This window comes from Peromyscus californicus, unplaced genomic scaffold (assembly GCF_007827085.1).
Source record: "Peromyscus californicus insignis strain IS unplaced genomic scaffold, ASM782708v3 Scaffold_17__1_contigs__length_78620276, whole genome shotgun sequence".
Classification (NCBI taxonomy): domain Eukaryota; kingdom Metazoa; phylum Chordata; class Mammalia; order Rodentia; family Cricetidae; genus Peromyscus; species Peromyscus californicus.
In genome coordinates, this window is record NW_026294469.1 from 15097873 (window position 1) to 15118504 (window position 20632).

At 42.9% G+C, this 20632-nt stretch overlaps 1 protein-coding gene across 1 annotated transcript in view; it reads left to right on the forward strand.

Moving 5' to 3' along the window:
* Fhod3 (formin homology 2 domain containing 3) overlaps positions 1-20632 on the forward strand; it is a 428882-nt gene that overhangs the window by 394400 nt on the left and 13850 nt on the right. The window contains 5 exon segments of the mRNA XM_052741682.1: positions 4570-4752; positions 7467-7586; positions 8447-8608; positions 12355-12545; positions 17864-18056. Coding sequence (XP_052597642.1) covers positions 4570-4752; positions 7467-7586; positions 8447-8608; positions 12355-12545; positions 17864-18056 — 849 coding nt within the window.

Below are 20632 nucleotides of genomic sequence, written 5' to 3' on the forward strand. Positions count from 1 at the left end.
ATGATCACAAATGGAAGTAGGAAGACATTACTTCGTTACTTTTTTTTCCTCCTTTGCTTTTCTGATTTTTAGAGCGTAGTTCACTTAGAAGGCAGTACAATACAGTTGTCTTTAATAACATGAACTCATCTCACATTGACTGTCAGACCCAGCATCATCCTAGAAGCAGAAATTTCCTTTAACCATTGTGCCAAAGTATCACACTAAGGAGTTTATATTACCTGAGGCCCATCCTTAGCTACTTCATAGGTACTGGACATAGGTGAGTCTGCTCATGAGCTACGTAACTGCCTCAGGGAACCAGCATGCTCTGAAGATAGGACACAGCTGCTCCGTTCATAGTGTTTGATTTGTAGATGGGTGTCCATGGAAGATGAGCTCCTGCTAGGACATGAGGGCAGCCCCTAGCAGTTCTCCAGCTCTGCCTGGGAGAACTTCAACCCATCCTTTAGTAAATCATTTCATCTATTCTGGGCACAACTATCTCTTGCCCCAGTGTGTGGCCTCAGAGCACTCACGAGAATGAAAGGAGATGCCATCAGAGTTTTTAAATTGCTGTATGAGAGTAAGTACATATATAGAACCCATTTTCTCTGAATATGCAAACTGTTAACAAACTAACCCTAGCCAAACTTTCCCAAGACCCTGATGCTGTACCCAAATCCTTGTAGTATAGCTTCATCACCACGGCTAGAGTTCTGTCAAAAACAAGTGGAATCATTACTGCTGTGTCTCATCTGCAGGTAAATGAAATGACCAAACTCAGCCTAATATTTAGGTCCACAATAAAGGATATATCTGCATTGTTTTTCTTTGGATAGTACCTTCTGTTACAAAAGCAAGTGTAGTTATTGTAGTAATACAGGGTCACAGACTGGAACAGTGGTCCTCAACCTATGAAACCTGACCCCATCAACAAACCTCTGTATTCAAAAATATTTACATTATGATTCATAACAGTAGCAAAATTACATTTATGAGGTAACAACAAAAAAAAATTGTATGGTTGCAGGGGGGTCACCACAACGTAAAGAACTGTATTAAAGGATTGCAGTATTAGGAAGGTTGAGAACCACTGGTCTAAAAGGAAGTTAAAACAAACAAACAAACAAACAAACAAACAAAAAAGAAAAAAACAACTCAGGTTATTACATTTTGGTCTTGTTGGATGTTCCTTTCCCTACAAAACTAAGTGGTAATTAAAAAATATCATCAAAGAAACTATGAATGTGGCAAGAGGCTGACTTAAACCCTGCCTTGTGTTCATCTGTATCATCCTTGTGGAGGAAAGGACCACCAGCTCACAAGAGGTGGCTGGGACCTGCTGTCCCACTGTCCTGTAGCCATCTTTATTGACAGTGATGTAAGGAAGGAGAAAGTAAACTAGCAGATGGTAAGCTCAGAATCCTCTATGGTGAAGAAATTGTTCAAATTAGAGAAGAGAAGGGCAAAGGAAACACGTTCAGTTCCTTCCTCAAAGGGACAAAGGGACAACACTTGTAGGAACATGTCTCCTGAAGGCTATAAAAGGTGTTGGCAAGCTTTGTTCTGAAATTCCTGTCCTGCCCAGAACAATTTAAGCATTATGAAAATTAAAGTACATTTTTTTTTTTGCTAAGTACTTTAAAAACCAGTTGAGTTCCAACCATAGATGTTTTCAAAAAGTGTTGTCTGTTTGAATTGTTTGGATAAGTGTTTTTTAAATACTAGATTTGTGGACAGTATTACCTAGAGAATTTTGGCTAAATCTCTCGTGACATTCAAATGCTGCCCACATGGCCTCATCCTGGAGCCACAGTGAACAACTTGGAAGGAGGTGGATCTGCGTGTTTGCCATGTGTCCCCTTCTGCAGCTTCCTCTGACTGCAGTTTGGAATATGGAACTTCTCATGAGCTGAGGCCAGCTCTGCCTGTCCATTACCACTCATCAGGTTCAGGGCTGCTTCTGCCCAGGTACACCTAGATGTGCCATTGTGCTAACATGTGCATATTTAATGGATGCTGTTAATTTTCTAGCTGTGATTTCTTTAAACTTTGGAGTCACTATAGTATAAAGTTTATGTATCTGAATCCCAGCAGTCTGGATTGGAGCAGTCCCTTCTCCCATGCTGCGCTGAAGCCCCAGACCCTGGCAGGCAAAGACACATTTACATCACTGTGCTTTTCAGTTTTTGAGACTGTCATGTGGAATGTCACAGTGTAGAGCCTATAGAGATTGTTTTGGTTTTTTTTTCACTCAATATGACAGACAACCTTGAGACTCATTGAAGTCTCCTAGGTGCTAGAGCATCTTGATGTTGCCACAGGGGATGGTTCCATTCTGGGGATGTACTACAATTGGTTTTCCTATTTATCCACTACGAATATTTATCTTGACACGGACTTGGGCCATTATGAATAAAGCAATTGCAAATATTTTAGTAGTTTCCTGTGGCTATCAGTTTTCATTTTTCTAGAGTACATATCCAGGAATGCAATGGGAAGGTCATAGGGCAACCTCTATGTTGATAAATTACAGCTTATGTTTTCATTCTTTTTACAGTGAAACAAAAATTAACTAGAATATAGTTTACTTTATCAGCTTCTTATTGGGGAATTTTTTTGTCTGCTATGGGCCACAAAGATTTTCTCCTATTTCTTTCCAAAAATTTTATGGTATTACATTTTCCTTTGAAACCAGTGATCCATTTTGAGTTTCTTTGTGTATAAAGGAGAATTAACTTAAGGTTCATTTTTTTAAAAAAAAAGATGAAATCTACTTGTGAGAAATTCTATCCTCTCTCTGTTGAATAGTTTTTCACTTTTGCCAAATTAATGAACCATATTTGTGGGCCCCGTTTCTGTACTGCTCTGGCCCTGTTGATATATACATTTGTCCTCATTACTATGATTCTATAGTTCTTCAAGTTGGGCAGAGTGATACTTCCAAGGTCACCTTTTGCAATGCGCCATGGTTGCTCCATTTCATCTTCCTTACTACATAGCTTCTAGAACCAGCTTGTCTGTTTCTATACAAAATCACATTGGTCTAGAGTTTTCCTGCCTGGCCCACAGTCAGGACAAATCTCTCTCACCTGCCAGTCCCACAGCCGCTCAAACACGACCACGTAAACACAGAGACTTATATTGGTTACAAACTGTATGGCCGTGGCAGGCTTCTTGCTAACTGTTCTTACAGCTTAAATTAATCCATTTCTATAAATCTATACCTTGCCACATGGCTCGTGGCTTACCGGCATCTTCACATGCTGTTTGTCATCGTGGTGGCTGGCAGTGTCTCTCTCAGCCTTCCACTTCCCAGCTTTATTCTCCTCCTTGTCCCGCCTACACTTCCTGCCTAGCCAATGGCCAATCAGTGTTTTATTTATTGACTAATCAGCAACACATTTGCCATACAGAACATCCCACAGCAGTTGGAATGGAATTAAATCTATAGATCAGGAGAGACAGTATCCTGGTTATAAATCTCAGCCATAAACATGGTATTCCACTGCAATGACTTAGATTCTCTATGGCTGTTTTCATTAACATTTTTAAATCTCCAACATATAGAGCCTATAAATTATTTGTTAGGTTTGTCATTGTATATTTCATCATAAGTAGCACTTTAAAATGTACTCATTACTATGTAACAATAAGTAGGTTTTGTGTATTGGCTATGTGTCATGAAACATTGGCAAACTCACTTCTGTGTTTTGGAAACATTTTTGTACATGTTCATAATTCTCTACATAGACTATCATAGCCTCTGTGAATATGGACAATATGGACAATTCTACCTTTTCCTTCTCTCTCTCTCTCTCTCTCTCTCTCTCTCTCTCTCTCTCTCTCTCTCTCTCTCTCTGTATGTTTCTTGTGTGTATGAGTGGAGGGGAGGAAAGGGTTTCCATACAGTGTTAAAACAAAAATAATGAGGATAGATAACATTTTTTCTCTTTTAAAAATGTAGTGAATTAATCATTTGAACCCGTCAGAATCAATTGGATTCTAACATCCTTAGTCCTCTCAGCATTCCACAACTGGCTTTTACCAGAAGCAAATAGAAATAGAGAAATAACACTGTTTTCATCATTGAGCAGGTACACACACACACATACATACATACACACACACATACATACATACATATATACGTGTATATCAATTTTTCCTCAGTTAAACTTGTGTTCTATATTAAAGCATTGTTTCTCTATGCATTTTGGTTAAAATTTATAATTAATACAGAAAAGTCAATCTGACTTCTTTGTGAATGTTTCATTTTTATAGTCCATTAAATAAGTTCATGGCATGTGCAACAAAGCACACATTCTTGACACATGTTGCTGTATCTCCTAGGGAGCAAGAAGCTGTTCTCCGATATTCTACCTTCTTTTTCTCATTTATCACCCCTTGTCCTTGCCTGGAATGCCCTTTATGCCCTAGAAGGTTATCATAATATAACACCTTCCTATTATTAAAAATAGAATGTTTTTAACTATCTACTTGGAAAATTATAACAGAAATTTGAAAACATTGCAGGAGCAGAGTCCATTACTAACAGAGTATTATTACATTACCCTATCTTCCTAGAAAATTCTGACCATGATTCCAACTGAAGAGGAGAAGCAGAAAATTCAGGAAGCTCAGCTGGCGAACCCTGACGTGCCCCTGGGCAGTGCTGAACAGTTCCTCCTCACTCTCTCCTCCATCAGCGAGCTTTCTGCCCGACTCCACCTCTGGGCATTCAAAATGGATTATGAAACCACAGAAAAGGTAGGCCGGTCATAGGAGCATCCCACATCCCAGTGTTGACGTCCTTACAGTTGGTGAATAGAGCTAGCGAAGCCTCATTCTTGACACAGAATTTGGAGGGTGAGCTGATGATGAGTGTGTCACAGCTCATACTGGGTGGTGTGAATTGCATCTGTGTTGGGTGGTGAGTAACTTCCTGACACAGCCTCAGATGCCTGACTGTAGACAGCAAATGAAGGATGTTTAGTAATCAAAAGTTATCAGACTGTATTTTTCACTGTAGAAAATATAGAAAAGCAGAATATGGGGGGAAAACCTATCATCCTTCTACCCAATGGTAATAACCTAAACTGGCACTGGCCATAGCAGTTGGCAGCTCCACACATGCCTTTGAGAGAACATTAGTAGCTACTTTTCTCATTGTTGTGACCATGTCTGGCAGAAAGGACTTATGGGAGGAGAGTTTCATTTGGGCTCACGATTTCAGAGGGCAAAGGCCTTCATGAAGGGAAAGTCATGATGGTGAATGGGACAACTCCATCCATGGTAGCAGCAGCTTGAGGCAGCAGACAGAAAACTGAATTATGCTAGAACTAAAAAGCCAGACACAGTCGTGTGTGCCTGTAACCTCTGTGCTCCTATGGTCAGATGGGAGGTGGACACAGGAGCATCCCTGGAAGCTTACGGGGATAGACACCTGACAGAGTTGTCCTCTGCCTCACATACATGTGTACTTTCAGACACACACAGAGAGATACACACACACAAGTGGGGTTGGGCTTAGATGGGAAAGGTGCTGAGACCCCTCTTAAATAGCAAGTGGAAGACATAGGCATCCTTCCTTACTGGGTATATTGTGTGACTTCCCTAGGGACCTGTGAATGAATGTCTGTCTACCCCAGACAGCAACAACAACAGACCAAAGAAAGATTTCCACCCAAATGTAACTCAGTGAAACAGAGTTTATCAGGGTTCCTTACATGAGGGTGGGTCAGGGGTTACTTTAAGAACATAGATAACTCAGAGGGAGCTATGGCACCGTGAAGCCCATCCCTGTATGGGCTTTCTTGGAGTGCCCTGCCCAACATCAATGTGCAGAAAGCTGGAAGAGTAGCCTTTTCCCTAGGAGTTGTTAGTACTTATGCAAGTTGGGGAGGGGCCTTGTGAATCTTGTGTTTAAGGAATTTCCTGAGACTTGTAAGTTTTACTAACTTCCTGAGTCTCTCTTAAGGATTTTGATCGGAAGGGAGACATTACATAACAGGCCAGTGGAATGCTTTTGTGAGTTGAATAGGGGCCAGTGGAAAATTGAATGATGAAACTATAAGGGGCTTAGAACCAGAGAAGATGAAAACTGAAACCCAGAGGAATTAACATGATACTGTACCTGAGAACAGCTATATAACAGTGAGTTTGGGAGGTCTGAGGGAAAATTACAGGGTGAGCATTTCTAATACAAAAATTTGAAACCTGAATGCACAAAAATACAAAACATTTTTAAGGCCAAAATGATGTTACAGTGAAAATTTCACACCTGACCTTGTATAACAGCTCATAGATGAAGCAGAAGTACATTAAAGGATTTTAAAATATTATATGGAATTACCTTCTGATTGTGTTGTTAGGGGTGTGTTATGACAGGAGTGAGTTTCCCCCTTATACTTGGATCCCATCTATGAGATATCTTATTAGGTATATTCAAATATTTCAAAATATGAAATACTTCTGGGTCCCATGTATTTTGAATAAGGGATTTTAACCCGTTCTACATCTGAGCTCATGGAGTCAAGCAGGAATGAAGACACCCCTAGGACTGCCAGGTGACTGGTGTAACTCAATTGTGAAACCATTCGGCACACCTAAGTGATTTTAGCCAAGTAAGATGACACTGGAGGAAGTGATGTGTGACTCACTGTGGTTGGGGACAGGCGAGGCAAGGCTGCTGGAGAGATTATAAAGTTGAACCTCCTGATGTGGGGGTCCAGGCAAGTGAAGGACTTCATAGATTGAGGCCAGTGAGGCTGCAGAGCAGGTCAAATGTCTGAGGGGGTGAGAGTAACAAGAACAGTGACTTTCAGATGTGCCCAATCCAAAGGCCACAGGCTTTGTATACCCTGGGAGAGCTATGAATATACCTCAACACAAATTCTTAAGTGTATTTAACACAGGGAGCTGTTTTCTTTTTTTTTGTTAACTAAATTATGTCGTTCTTGACTGTAAACTTTGTAGATGACAATGCCATGTCACAATGTCAAAATATTTAGGCATACCTATATGAGTAATTTAGAGGTGGCCAGCATGGAGTGCCTAGAGGGGACAGGAGGAAACTGTGGTGGTCCAGAGACTGTGAGGACACAGTGTGTACAGCCATCTCCCAACAAAGAAGAAAGACTAAGAGGAGCCTGTGATGCTGGTGCCGAGGGAGCATGGAAAGAAAGATGGCCTTAGAGGTCAGCTGTGGCTGGCGTGGGAGTGGTGATAAAGTCTTGAGGGTCCTGCTTGAGCTGGGATGTTGCATAGGACCAAGGGTCTTCATTGTGGTGTCTGGGGTTAGACTCTGCTCTACTACCTTTCAGTACTGTCCATATCGCGGACCAAATGCCCATCACACACGCTTATCCTGTGCTATGGAGAACTCTGCTGGTTGTTGCTGTAGACTACACAAACTGGGAAAGGAAGAAAGGAAACCAGAATGTGTATTCTTTCTCATCTCCTGCTTTCTTTTTATCTGGAAGGAAGTGGCCGAACCACTTTTGGACCTGAAGGAAGGAATAGACCAGCTGGAGAACAACAAGACTCTGGGCTTCATCCTATCTACTCTTCTCGCCATTGGGAACTTTCTAAATGGAACTAATGTAAGACTTTCTAGTCCCTTACTCTCTGGCCTCCTTTATCACAGTCTCTGCTGTCATTACCAATGGATCTGTACCTTCGATTCCATGAAGCACAATAGAACAAGCAGCTTTTACGTCTTTTTGCTGAAAATTCAAGGCTTTCTGTCCTCGAAATATCAGAGCCCATTCATTTGGATATGAACTCTTCTATAAGCTTGAAAACAAGTACATGGTCCTTATAGAGTATGGCTACTCTAAAAAATTAACATCAGGGGATTTTCATCCAGACAGATTCTTTTTTTTCTCTCCTTATGACTCAAATATTTAGGCTTATACACATTCTGATATTCTTTTAGAGATTCATTTTGTTTTTAAATGTGTATGTGCATGTACATGAGTGTATATGCGCATGGAAACTAGAGGCTTTGGATGCGTTGGAGCTAGAGTTATCAGCCAAGCTGTGAGCTATCCACTGTCAGTGCTGTGATCCAACTGGTCCTCTGCAAAAGCTGTATGCCCTCTTAACCACCGTAAGCCTTTTTTTCAGGCCTAATATTCTTTGTTAAAAGCAATCTCACTGTTGGCTGCTGTCAGCCTGACTCTGGTCAGAAAGTAGACATTCAGTAATGGTCACAAGAGAAAGAAGCTGTTGGTATGCCAGTATCAAAGACCTGTCAAGGCCCTGGGAGGTAGCTCAGGGATGTGGTGCGTGTGGCTGCGCCAGTCTGAGCAGCAGAAGAAGAAGGAGTATGTGGCTCACTGGCCTCAGAGAAACTAAATATTGGGCTACCATAGGACATTGATTCTAACCATCTGCGCTGTTGAAAGAGTCCACGTTATACTTGTTTTTTCTCATGTCTTTATTCAATGTCACCCAACAGGCCAAAGCATTTGAGTTAAGCTACCTCGAGAAGGTTCCAGAAGTCAAAGATACAGTGCACAAGCAGTCACTTCTCCATCACGTGTGCACCATGGTAGTGGAAAACTTTCCAGACAGCTCGGATCTGTACTCTGAGATTGGGGCCATCACCAGGTCAGCCAAGGTACGTCCATGAACTTGGAGGGGCTGGCTTGTGGGGCTTGCGGGCCTTGCTGTGGGGTCTCCTGCATCATCTCCGAGGCATACAGTCTTTGTTAGTAAGCCGTTCGGTACAGCCTGCACTGCCTGCTCTGGAGTTCACAATGATGATTCATTTCATGCCATTGCTAATGAACTTTTAAGATCTTTTTCCTATCTCTGGTTCTTGGTCGGATTCTTTCCTACTGAGGTATGTGGCGCAAGCTTGCCATGCAAGCCTCACTCCTGTGTCCACTGGCGAGAGGGTTACTTTCCAGACTATCCTATCTACCCAATGTTGCAAATCTTCAGCCTGCTTTAGGTAAGCATATCAAAGGCAAGCATATCAAAAGGATGCCATCTGGCTCCTCCTGAGATGCCATAGTACCCAGGATGCGATCTGGAGCCAGAAACCCGAGTATGCCTGGCCCCAGTGCTCAGAGATTGGCCGTTCCAATGATCTTACACACAGGGAACATTTTTATAGGGCTATAAACAGTCTATGGCTTTGGACCCTCAGCTGCAGGCTCTTAAAGTACAGAGTTAAGATCTTTGTGAGCACATGGCTGGTTAGGGAAGAGACCATTGTAGTTTGTGGTCACTTAGCTGCCTGCAAGGTAGGGGGACCACTGAGGCAGAACCATACCCAGGGGAGCCCCAAATACAACAGAATTGGGATAAATGAAGGCTATGGAAGCACTGGTAGCTTGTGGGGTGGGCAGGAGTCTGTGGACAGGGCACAGAAGCCAGGCCATGGTAGAGGAAACTTCTGGAAATATGGTGGGCTTGGAAGCGTGAGTGGAAAGTATTAGGACACAGTGGAGTTGAGTATGAGGTGTGGTTGGAGAGCAGAGTGGCCAAGAGGTAGAGTCAGGGTCACAGGGGTCTCCTTGAAGGAGCTCTCTTCTCTGTCATCACCCACGGGACTGGCATGTGACTTGGTAGCTGGCAGCCTCCTTCACCTGCCACAGGAGTTACAATCTGGCAGGCACTGGGCACACACCTCGCAGGTGTACTTCAGTTGGCTTCATAGTGTACCTGCCTTGAGGCAAAAATAGGCATAGCCATTGAGTCCCCTAATGGGGATGCGTGCCACATTGTTCTGTGGTGGGCACTAGGCTGTGGTCTTTACACAGAAGCAACGCAGAAAGCCCCTCAGATGGTCCTGCAGTCACTGATGTACCACCCCCATAAGTCCTTCCTCAGAAGAAGGCTTCGTTAGAAATTCAAGACAAAAATCAGTGTGTAGGGCTGGAGAGATGGCTCAGAGGTTAACAGCACTGGCTGCTCTTTCAGAGGTCCTGAGTTCAATTCCCAGCCACCACATGCTGGCTCACAACCATCTGTACAGAGCTGGTGCCCTCTTCTGGCTTGTAGGGGTACCCACAGGCAGAACACTGTATACATAATAAATAAAAATAAATCCTTAAAAAGTATTTATAAAAAAAATCAGCGTGTCTAGAGCCCCTTCCTTTTGGCCTTGTTTCCAGAGCCACCCAGAACAAATGGGTTCCATTTGGTTCTACCCAGGGTCTTCCCCAGATGGAGCTGGCTAGCCGCCAAAGTGACCCTGACACAGAATTACTGATACCCGACCAGATCCGTGGCTGTCCTGGGCCCTCATCAATACCAGCCCTTTCCCAACTGCCTACTAGACATTTCGTTGTCATTTAAATAGTAGCTTCATAATGTATCCTTGCCTACGTAGTGACCACACAGGCCCAAACTGCCCACAACAGTTACACTCGATGATGGCTGTTCAAGATCTATGACTTCCAACAGGAGACCATGTGGCTATCTGCTGCTCTTTTCCAAACTTCACACAGCCTGCGGAGCTTGGAAGCACTAAGCCCTTCTTGGGCCCTGCCCTGCTTTCTTGTCCTTGGGACTCCTCTGGGCGCCTAGCCTTTCTCCCATGGGTGTAGCAGATCCTCCTTCAGATCTGCCTTTGTTGACTTGATCCTGTACCAGGCTTTTTCTTTTGGGTACCAACCAGCTCCCAGATCATGACATGGAGACTTACTGGTTTTGAATGCTTGGCCTTAGCTTAGCTTGTTTCTGACCAGTTCTTTTGACTTAAATTAACCTGTTTCTCTTTATCTGCCTTTTGCCTTGGGTCTTTATACTTTTTTTTTCTTCTGTATATTTTGCTTTCACTGCTTCTCATGGCTGCCTGACTGGCAGCTGCCTGGCTTCCGGCCCCAGGCGTCTCCCTTGTTCTCTCTTCCTCCTCTCTTTCTTCCTTTCAAGCCTAGATTTTTCCTCCTATTTATTCTCTCTCTGCCAGCCCCGCCTCTCCTTTCTCTGCCTAGCTATTGGCTGCTCAGCTTTTTGTTAGCCTAATCAGGTGCCTTAGGCCAGCAAGGTGAAACAAATGCAACACATCTCTACCTAATTAAACACAGGCAGCACAAACAAATGTAATACACCTTTACACAGCTCAATTAATAGTCTTCAGCATAAACAAATGCAACACACCTTTGCCCAGCTAAAATAATATTCCACAGCATGATTCCCTTCCCTTGTCTTCTGAGGGTGGGGCTGAAAGCACAAGGTCATTCCTGCCAATCCTGTCTGGGTCTTCCCCTCTCAGACCTGCTGCCATCCCTGGCTTGAGTGGCAGCTCACCTCCTGGATCTGCTCCTTCAGACTTCTGTCTCACTTTCACCCCCTCCCACTGCTGCTCGCCATTGTCACCCTCGGTCCCTGCATACACCCAGCCCCACCTGCTTGTCTAGTTCTTCTCCTGTCCTTTCCAGTGGCTTTCCACCCCTCGTCTCCGTCTACCAAATCTGGTGCTCCAGTGTGTGTTGTCTGGCCTAACTAACCCTCTGCACTACCTTAGAAAGCCTCAGATGGCGCTACCTGTCCTTCCAAACTCTGCACTTCCCAGAATACTTGTTGGTGCTCTGTCTCAAGTGTCTGCATGCATAGCTTGCATTAACTCTCAGGGTCTCATGCCTCTCCACCTGCACACACACACACGCACACACACACGCACACACACACACACGCACACACACACACACACACACACACACACACACAGCCTTGAGGGTACTGTAGACCCCTCAGAGCTGTGTCTATAAGATGAGGTTACTTGATGACAGAATTTAGTTGCCTCGGGCACTTGTCTCTGTGTACTTATCATGCCATATGGGAATCTCTGTGTATTTAGTGCCTGATACAGGAAGTGTTGTGCATTAGTGCTGGATGAATATATGAATGATGGATGAATCCAATCTTTTTTTTCACATAAATGGTGAATTGTGGTGAAGAGAAGTCAACTGTCCATTGCTGGCTGAGCAGAGCAGAGCCATCTGTGACTGGGGGGAAGTTCTTTAGTAAAATATTAGCCCCGAAGAACAAGAGGACCCTGAAAAGGTTTATGAGGCTTCTCCTCAGCTCATCTTGTACTAGGTTCCTTCATTTCATGTTTGAATTTACAGTTCCCAAAGAGTCTCAGAACATTTCTTCCCAAACAAGGCAAGAAAAGGTGACTTCTGTATTGGGTTCACTTGGAGAACAGTTTTATCACTGAATAAATTGATGTGGAGATAATGAAAAATACACATGAGAATCATTTTTTTAGGCCATAAATATGTTTGTATTTCAATATATAGGTTTGGTTTTGGTTCTTGTTTCCTCCCACGGACACTCTGGGCTCCCAGCTCAGGCTGCTGCCCAGTTGTTTCATGGATCTGCTGTGTTCTCTCTCCCCCTGATTTTCAGGTTGACTTTGATCAACTTCAGGATAATTTATGTCAGATGGAGAGAAGATGCAAAGCTTCCTGGGATCACCTCAAGGCAATTGCAAAACATGAAATGAAACCAGTTTTAAAGCAGCGGATGTCAGAGTTCCTAAAAGACTGTGCAGAGCGAATTATAATTTTAAAGATTGTCCATCGGAGGATAATTAACAGGTATGTGTATTGAAGAGCTTACAGAAAACTGAAGGTATTTTATACACAAGGATCAGAAGGTTAAATTTACAAAAATGTTACTGTGCATTCTAGGTACATAGAAGGTATTCCTAAGGTACTAAAGTCTTCATATCTATGTATGCAAAACCATGCCATTGAATCTTAATTAGAAGGAACGCTGGGGATAATGAAAAAGATCCCCCATGATTCAGGAATTGCTTTTGTAAGATCTTTGGCTACTTCTCCGTAGCTGCTGGAGTCATGTCACCAACAAAGAGCCTACTCGCCTGTGAGGCTGCTCTCCGTCTTAGAAAAGTTGTCTCTTGTATCTGGTCTACACTCAGCCCCTGAAGACCCTCTGGTGGTGTGCTCTCCAGCTATTCTCCAGCACGTATACCTGAGTGAGGGTGGACCGTACCCCAGGGCCTCTCCTCTGCAGCAGCCTTCCTCTGAGTCACGGGATCCAGGAGGACTCTAGAGTCATGCTTTAGCTCCATGGAGGCTGGCACAGTTCTAATCGGTCGAGTATGGCTCTGTGCCTGTCTGTGCGACTTCCTCTTAAATCAGGCCTAGAGTCCTGATCTTCCAACCTTCCATGGAAGGATGGCTCACTCTTTCATGAGCTACCACCTTCTTTTGATCTTCATCATGGCATATGGATGTAGGAGCATCTCCATCCCTCTCTTCTTCTTCTTTATTCAACTCCTCCTCCTATCATTCTTAAGTCCATTTAGGACTTTCTAAACCTGATGCTTCCATCTCCCCACAGCCCACCCCTTCTTGTATCATTTCCTGTTTTGACGAACATGCTTTCTCGGGCTTTGTGTAATACATACACATAGTGTTAGTGTGTGTCCGCATGTGCATATGTGTTCATGTGGAAGCCAGAGGTCAACATCAGACGTCTTCCCAGAGTCTCTCACTGAACCCAGGGCTCACTGAATGAACTTGATGAACTGGCCAGGAAGCCTCAGAGATCCTCCTGTGTCTGTTGCCCCGGTGCTGGCAGTACAACCACACATTACCATGCCCAACCTTTTGTGTGGGTGCCGGGACTCTGCACCCACTGAAGGCTGCATAGCAAGTACTTTACTGAGTGATCCCCCCAGCCCCTCTTTTTTGGCTTTGATGGCAATTTGTGAGGACAGGTGGGAGAGGAGGATATAAAGTACTGGGCAAGATGGCAATTTTGAAAAAAAAAACCTATTATTTCTAGATTGATGGCTACCCATTAATCAGGACTTTTGGAATGAAGCTGCTTAACTATCAACCCCCTAACTACACTTCATCAAACGACATCTACATTTCAATTACATTATATTGCTTTTGTGTATGAGAATTTTATAAGATATTTTATAAAATTTCTTGCTCAAATTACACTATGCTTTTGATAGGGTTATAAAAGGGGAAACAGAGGATGCAGGCTGGTTTGACCATTTATTCTTTTTACTATGCAAGTGAATACCAACTTTAAAAAAATATGAAAATAAACAATTTCCATTTGGAATGTTGTAAAACTTAAGCAAATTTATGAAGGTCTTATAAAGCTGTTGTGCCTGCTTTTATTAACCATTTTATCCAAGATAGATTAAAAACTGTTGACAAAGCTATTCCTTACTACGTCTTAGGTCTAATCAATCCTTCCAAGCTGATGATATGGAAGTTGGTTGCTCCTGTCTGATCCAAGTTCATAGATTTTTACTGTTTGCCATCCCACTGGGGATAACCAGGATGGATTAGAAATTCATCATAGCTGTGGTTGGTACTGAAAGGTCCATGGTTGTGTACAAGGTAGTGTCCAGGGTAAATGCCCAAACTTTAGAACTCTGGGTTCAAATGAAGTCTTGTAGGAGCCTGGGTTCTAGAACTGATTAGAGCAGGAATCCATTGCTAAACTGGGTGAACTAGAACTGAGCCTTATTGCTTTTGCTTCACATCCTTAAACACTGCCCAGAAGTATAGCCCAGGTCTACTAGGGTAGTCTTTCACCCACATATTGGGAAGTAGAGAAAAAAGAAGAACCTTAAATTATACCTTGTAATCAATGCCTACATATAAAGCTTCAGATCAGAAAGTTGTATATGATTTTGCAACTGTTGCTCCAGGCAATATTTGGCTTTTAAAACCTCTGACCTTCACAGAAAATCTTGTTTTGGTCGCTGGTACCCGCACATCTGCCTTTCATTTTATCCTGCTGCCCTAACAGCCTGACTCGCTCTGTGGACCATGTGTGAACTCACTCATTCTTATGGATTCATCAGTTACTGTGAGAGGCACATGAGAGAAAGCAGTGGTGAGGTAGGGAGGGACCCTTGTGAACTACAGCCAGGGGTTGTCATGTGAGGCACAGGGAGACAGGTAAACACCCAAACTGGCATCCCATGACCTGAAGTCTATTCCTCCTGATGGAGCTCATCACCTCAGTAAACAGCACACCTGATTAAAAGGCTGGTAATGGGAAAAAACTGAAGATTCTTGGCTTGGGCCTTCCACTACTACTGAGAGAGCTAGTCTAGCCCTCCACAGCCATGAGACCTGTCTGTAATCTAAAGGCTACAGTCAGTTAATCTCTTAAACAGTTTGCTTCTTCTGAGTCATATTCTTTGTCTTTCTGTACAAATGCATAGAGTCTTTCTTCCAAATGTACATCTGAATATTTTCTCAGGTGTGAAGTCTATGTGCCAGTTTGTAACATATAGACTTAAATCATATTTTCAGTTTATATGTTAGGTTCTGATGTCCTTGAGTCCAACACAGTATGCTGATGGTAGAGAATGAGGTATTCTGAGCTGTACTTCTATAAAAAAGAGGAGTCAGAGCTGAGCAGTGGTGGTGCACACCTTTAATCCCAGCACTCAGGAGGCAGAGCCAGGCAGATCTCTGTGAGTTCGAGGCCAGCCTGGTCTACAGAGCGAGATCCAGGACAGGAACCAAAACTACACGGAGAAACAAAACTACACAGAGAGACACTGTCTCAGAAAAAAAAAAAGAGGAGTCAGAAAGGTCATGTAACAAACAAGACAAAGTACAGTTTCTATCTGTGGATAATGGGTCCCTGAATTGATTCTGTATATGCATAGATCTTGTATAGTGAGGTAAGGCAGTATATGTAGAATAATACACCACCCTATCCTCATAACATCTATTTTACATCTGATAAATAATGTCGTTTGGCAGTAAGAGCCAGGAAGCTCAGGCTGGAGTCATACTGGGTCAGTAGTAACAAGAAGGTGCTGTTTACATAGGATGGTCTGGGAAGGCTCACTGGAAGTGACACTTTGTCAGAGATCTGTGGGATGGAGAATATTTCCATCATCATCATCATCATCATCATCATCATCGTCATCATCATCATCCATGTACCTGTATGTGGGCAAAATGTTCTGAGCATAGCAAATGGCTGGTACTGGATGCCTTGTCAGTCCTATGGCTCTTCCCTGTAGAGCAGGATTTCTTCCTTCCTTCCTCTGACATAAGCCCTGTAGACTCTCAGCTCTTTGGCCTCTGTGTCCCTTTAGGGTTTTCTACATACTACAGAGGGTCTTATTTCATCTTGAATAATGCTAACCAGGAGCCCACAGTAGCTGGGGTCACGACAGTAGGCAGGGAGTGGGGCTGGCCATGTAGTGGTTGTGTGCATATGTATGTGGTCTATGCATTCATCTGTAGGTGAACACTGGTTTCTTACTTTCTGGCTGTTAAGAATGATACTGCCATGAACATTTGTGTAGAGGTTTTTGTAGGTACACACATTTTCTTGTCTGAGTGTATGCCCATGAAGAAAAGTGCTAGGCCATATGGGAAATGTCTGTTTAACTTTCTGAGGAGCTCTGTCACGGGCTGTCCATAGCAGTTGACCCATTTTTTGTTCCCAACACTGCTGAAAGAGAATTGCAATTTCTCCAAGTCCTTGCCAATGCTTGATGGTCTTTTTGAGATAGCCATCTCAGTGGAGGTGAAGTAGTGTGTCATTTGCCGTTTTGATCTTCATTTCCCTGTGGACTAATGATTTGAAAATATTTTTATGAACTTCTTGGCTATGTGTACATCTTTTTATAAGATGAGAAATGTCTGTTCAAATTCTTCATCTGTCTTTCTGTTTCTCAGGCTTGAGTTGTGAGATCTGCTGGGTCTTGGTCTATGCTGGGCAGGAGTGCCTCACCCTGTGTGTGATTTGCCGATATTTTTTCTCCCATTCTGAAAGTTGTGCTTTCACTGTTGGTGTCCTCTGGAACACACAAGGCTTTCATTATGGTGAAGTTCAGTTCATGTTTTCTACTGGTTGCTTATGCTTTGGGTATCATTATCTAAAAATATATCTAATCCAAAGTCATGGATTTTATATTTTGTTTTCTTCTGAGGGCTTTCTTGGTTTGTTTGTTTTTTTTTTGTTGTTTAGCATTTTTCAGCCCTCTTGACTTTAAAAAGCAATTTACATGTTTTAATCTGTTATGTTTTACAAAAGGGAAGCGAAGTATCCTTCATTAAAAACCAGATCCCATCCATATTCGAACTGTACAGGTTAGAACGATGGGAGCCAAGAGACTTTGTCTACAGACAAGGGTGTCGTTTAAGTAGCACTCTGTTTCTCCAAAAGATTCCTCTCCGTTTTTCACTGTCTGATTTCTTACTTCCAGGAACCTAAAAATTGTGTGCCTTACAAAACAAATAGACGCTAATAACTTTGTTTGTGATAGGGTTTCACTGTGTAGACCAGGCTTGCCTCACTCGTACAGTCCTGCTGCCTCTGCAAGCGGGAGTTACCGTGTTCAGCTTAATAACTTTTAATTTATAAACATAGTAGCTGAAATAAATTTTTATGAAACTTATTTGGCATATCCTACTTAAATTAGATTGCATATATAATATTACCAGAAAAATATTTCAAAATTCTTAGGAAAGCTTTGTAAGCATTTATTTAGAACCTTTTTTTAAAATATATTATCTGCACACATTCACCGTTACTCCAAGAACTACTTAAGGGATTTCAAAACACTTCTCTGTTCCCATTCAGTTCTTACATAACTAGAAATTGTACCTGTTTTCCTTAAGCTACAACATGGTCATTTTTCTGGAAAGCTTGACAGGTCCGTTTACAAATGTAAATAAGAAAGGAACCACCTAGACTTGCCATTCAAATGAGAGTGGGAAATGACCTTGACTTTGGTTTTTGTTCGACATCAGCAGTCCAGGAACGAACAGCGATCTCTCACAGGAAGCTGGACCTAGTCATTTCTTATAGAAAATTTTTGCACAAGTAATTTTCGTTCCTTCAAAGTGAAGTCTTTGCCATCACTGGTTTTTGGTTTTGTCTGCAGATTTCACTCCTTTTTGCTCTTTATGGGGCACCCCCCTTACGCAATCCGAGAGGTGAACATCAACAAGTTCTGCAGGATCATCAGCGAATTTGCACTCGAGTACCGCACGACCAGGGAAAGGGTTCTGCAGCAGAAGCAGAAGCGGGCCAGCCACAGAGAGAGAAACAAGACACGTGGGAAGATGATCACCGACGTAAGTTTCATGAACGCAGTTGCTTCATGTCGTGGCTTTGGAAAGTAAGATAAACCATAAGTAGCTCCCCAGTTTGGGAGGGATGTGTCATTTTCTTCTTCCTGATTGTGGACAAAGTGCTCTCAAATTGCTCTTCTACCATGTCTGTGAAAAGTCTGCCATGTAACACAGGAGTGCCAGGGCAGTGAAAATTAAGATTGGGTGCTGGAGGGGGAGTGTGTATTGTAGCCATGTTGGTGTTATTTGATACTGATGACAATTGACATTTGATGAAATGGGGGAAGCAGCACGTATCAGGTAATGCCACCGAGCATAGAAAGGCAGATGTATTTATCTGACACTAATTCAGGATTTTCATGTCATGTATCAGTCAGTTTGAGAATGTGAATTGACAAACTGATGTTATGGCTCTAAGACACAATCTTGTGGTCACATGATTAGAGTCATAGAATGCTAGGGTTGGAAGATATCCCAGAGGACATTAAGTCTAGCGGGAGTTTCTCCATAGCACCTGGAATTGTCCTCGACACTTTTCTCTCCTGTTGCTGGCTCTTTATTTCCCACCTCAACCCGGAGCCTGCCTATGACTAAGGAACATACCGCACGGCCAGTGAAAGGATTTTGAAGTAGAAAAGGCTAGCTACAGATGTTGTATAGATGGGACATGTTCCATGAGTGGAGCTGAAAGGATGCAAGAAGTGCTACAGACTGACAAAGGTACCCGGTGCATGGTCCCTTTCTGACGTGCCTTTGTTAAACATGCAAGTCAGATGGGTATATCACCAGTAAGCTATAAATTTTGTTTTAGAAAAAATGAAGCCATTTTCTTGGAATTCTCCTTTTCAGGGAACCCTCCTTTCTTTCTTCACCACTTACCCGTATTTGAATAGGCTTGGAGGGAATAGGGAGTTGGGACTGTTAGGCCATGTTTGGAACCTACTGAAGATCTCCTCAACGTGATGTTTTTCATTGTTTGAATTAGTGCCCATGAACTTTTCCCACTGGTGCAAGTACTTGGCCTCCCTGGGCTTCCCAAGAAGGGGAATGGAAGGAGGAAAGGGTTAAGTCATTAGGACTGCCATCACTCCAGGGTTTAAGCCACAGCTGGACTCAAGTCAGGCAGATGTCTCTGCAGAAGAAAGAAGTCAATTAAGACCTTATGGAGGCTGCCATCTGTGGCCAGGGGAGTGTTCATGGTGCAGGCAAAACAGGGAATGTGGTTACTGCTAAGAGTAAGCATTCCTGAGGCCTCCAACTTCCTGTGCACTGACTACAAGATGCTTTGTACTTAAAAGGCAATTCTAAGAAGAGCCATAGATGACCAGTCCCCCTATCACTCACCTCTACCCAAACCTTCTTCCTTGGACTTTTGGTGATTCTAAGGAACAGCAGACCACTTTCTCCCTGAAGGAGCCCATTCTGCAGCTCTTCACAGCTATGACTGTTAGTGCCCTCAGCCAGGTCCTTCTCTCTCCTAAAATCTGGTTCTCTTGGAGCTTTAGTTTTCCTGGGTATTCAGAAAGCAAATTGGACCCACTTGGGCAAACTATGACCTACATTTCATTCCAATGTGTTATTTTTAAAAGTCTTAAAAAGGGATCATTTATTTTTGTGGAAATTAGACATATTGTAAGGCAAACAACACAAGTCCAATGTGCTTATAGTTAGGAAAACACATTAAAATTTCTTGCCAAATTCCTGAGAATTTTTTTAACAGATCCTACTAAGTTTTAAATTTGTCCCTTCTTCGAGAACATTTGGCCCTCAGAGAGGTAGAAGTATCTAGAGTGTGATTCAAAAGTATTTAAATTTCTATTAAAATCTGGACAGTACATTTTCTTCAAAGTTAACTTTCTACCTAGGCCATATTAATAGAGGTCAAGGTAGTATTTGTGTGGAAAGCCTGCCACCTTCTGGAATATTAGAATATTGTTACTCAGGCCAAGCAGTCTCAGATTTGCCCAACTCTGAGATGCCTGGGCTGATGTGAGTACAGTGAGAGGCAAGGTCATCCCCAGGGATGACATAATCTGATTTAAAAAATGACCTACACACAGCTGAAAACAAAGCCACATCGTGGATGCAGAGCTGTGGAGCCTTGAACATTTTAGAGAATTTTGAGAGAGTCAGCTTTTACAAAATAAATAGGATGGTGAGGTGGCCGCTTACAATGGGAGTTCTGGAGGAGCTCTGGAGACTGCCTTCCCTGGTCTGTGAGGCTGAGCTTCCTCTGCCTTCCTGCCTGCTGAGCATGTAATGGGCCCCTGCCCCACAACCCATGGGTCCTTCCATAAATGGCTCAGCGTGGGCCTCATTTGTCATCTTCCTGTCCTAACCTGGTTCTAGATCAGCGGTGACCATCAGAGGGGCACCCTGCAGTTGTCCAGGCAGGGAAGCCAACTGCTAAGAGATGAAAATGAAAGCTCAGTGTACACTGACGTTGTCAACCTGGATCAAGACTTCAGGACGTCTGACATCAGGCAGTTTATTCCCAACACATTTAAGCACGATATAATTCGGAAAAAAGTTTCCTGGTGTAATATAATCTTCAGTTCACAGGGAAGTGTAATTACATT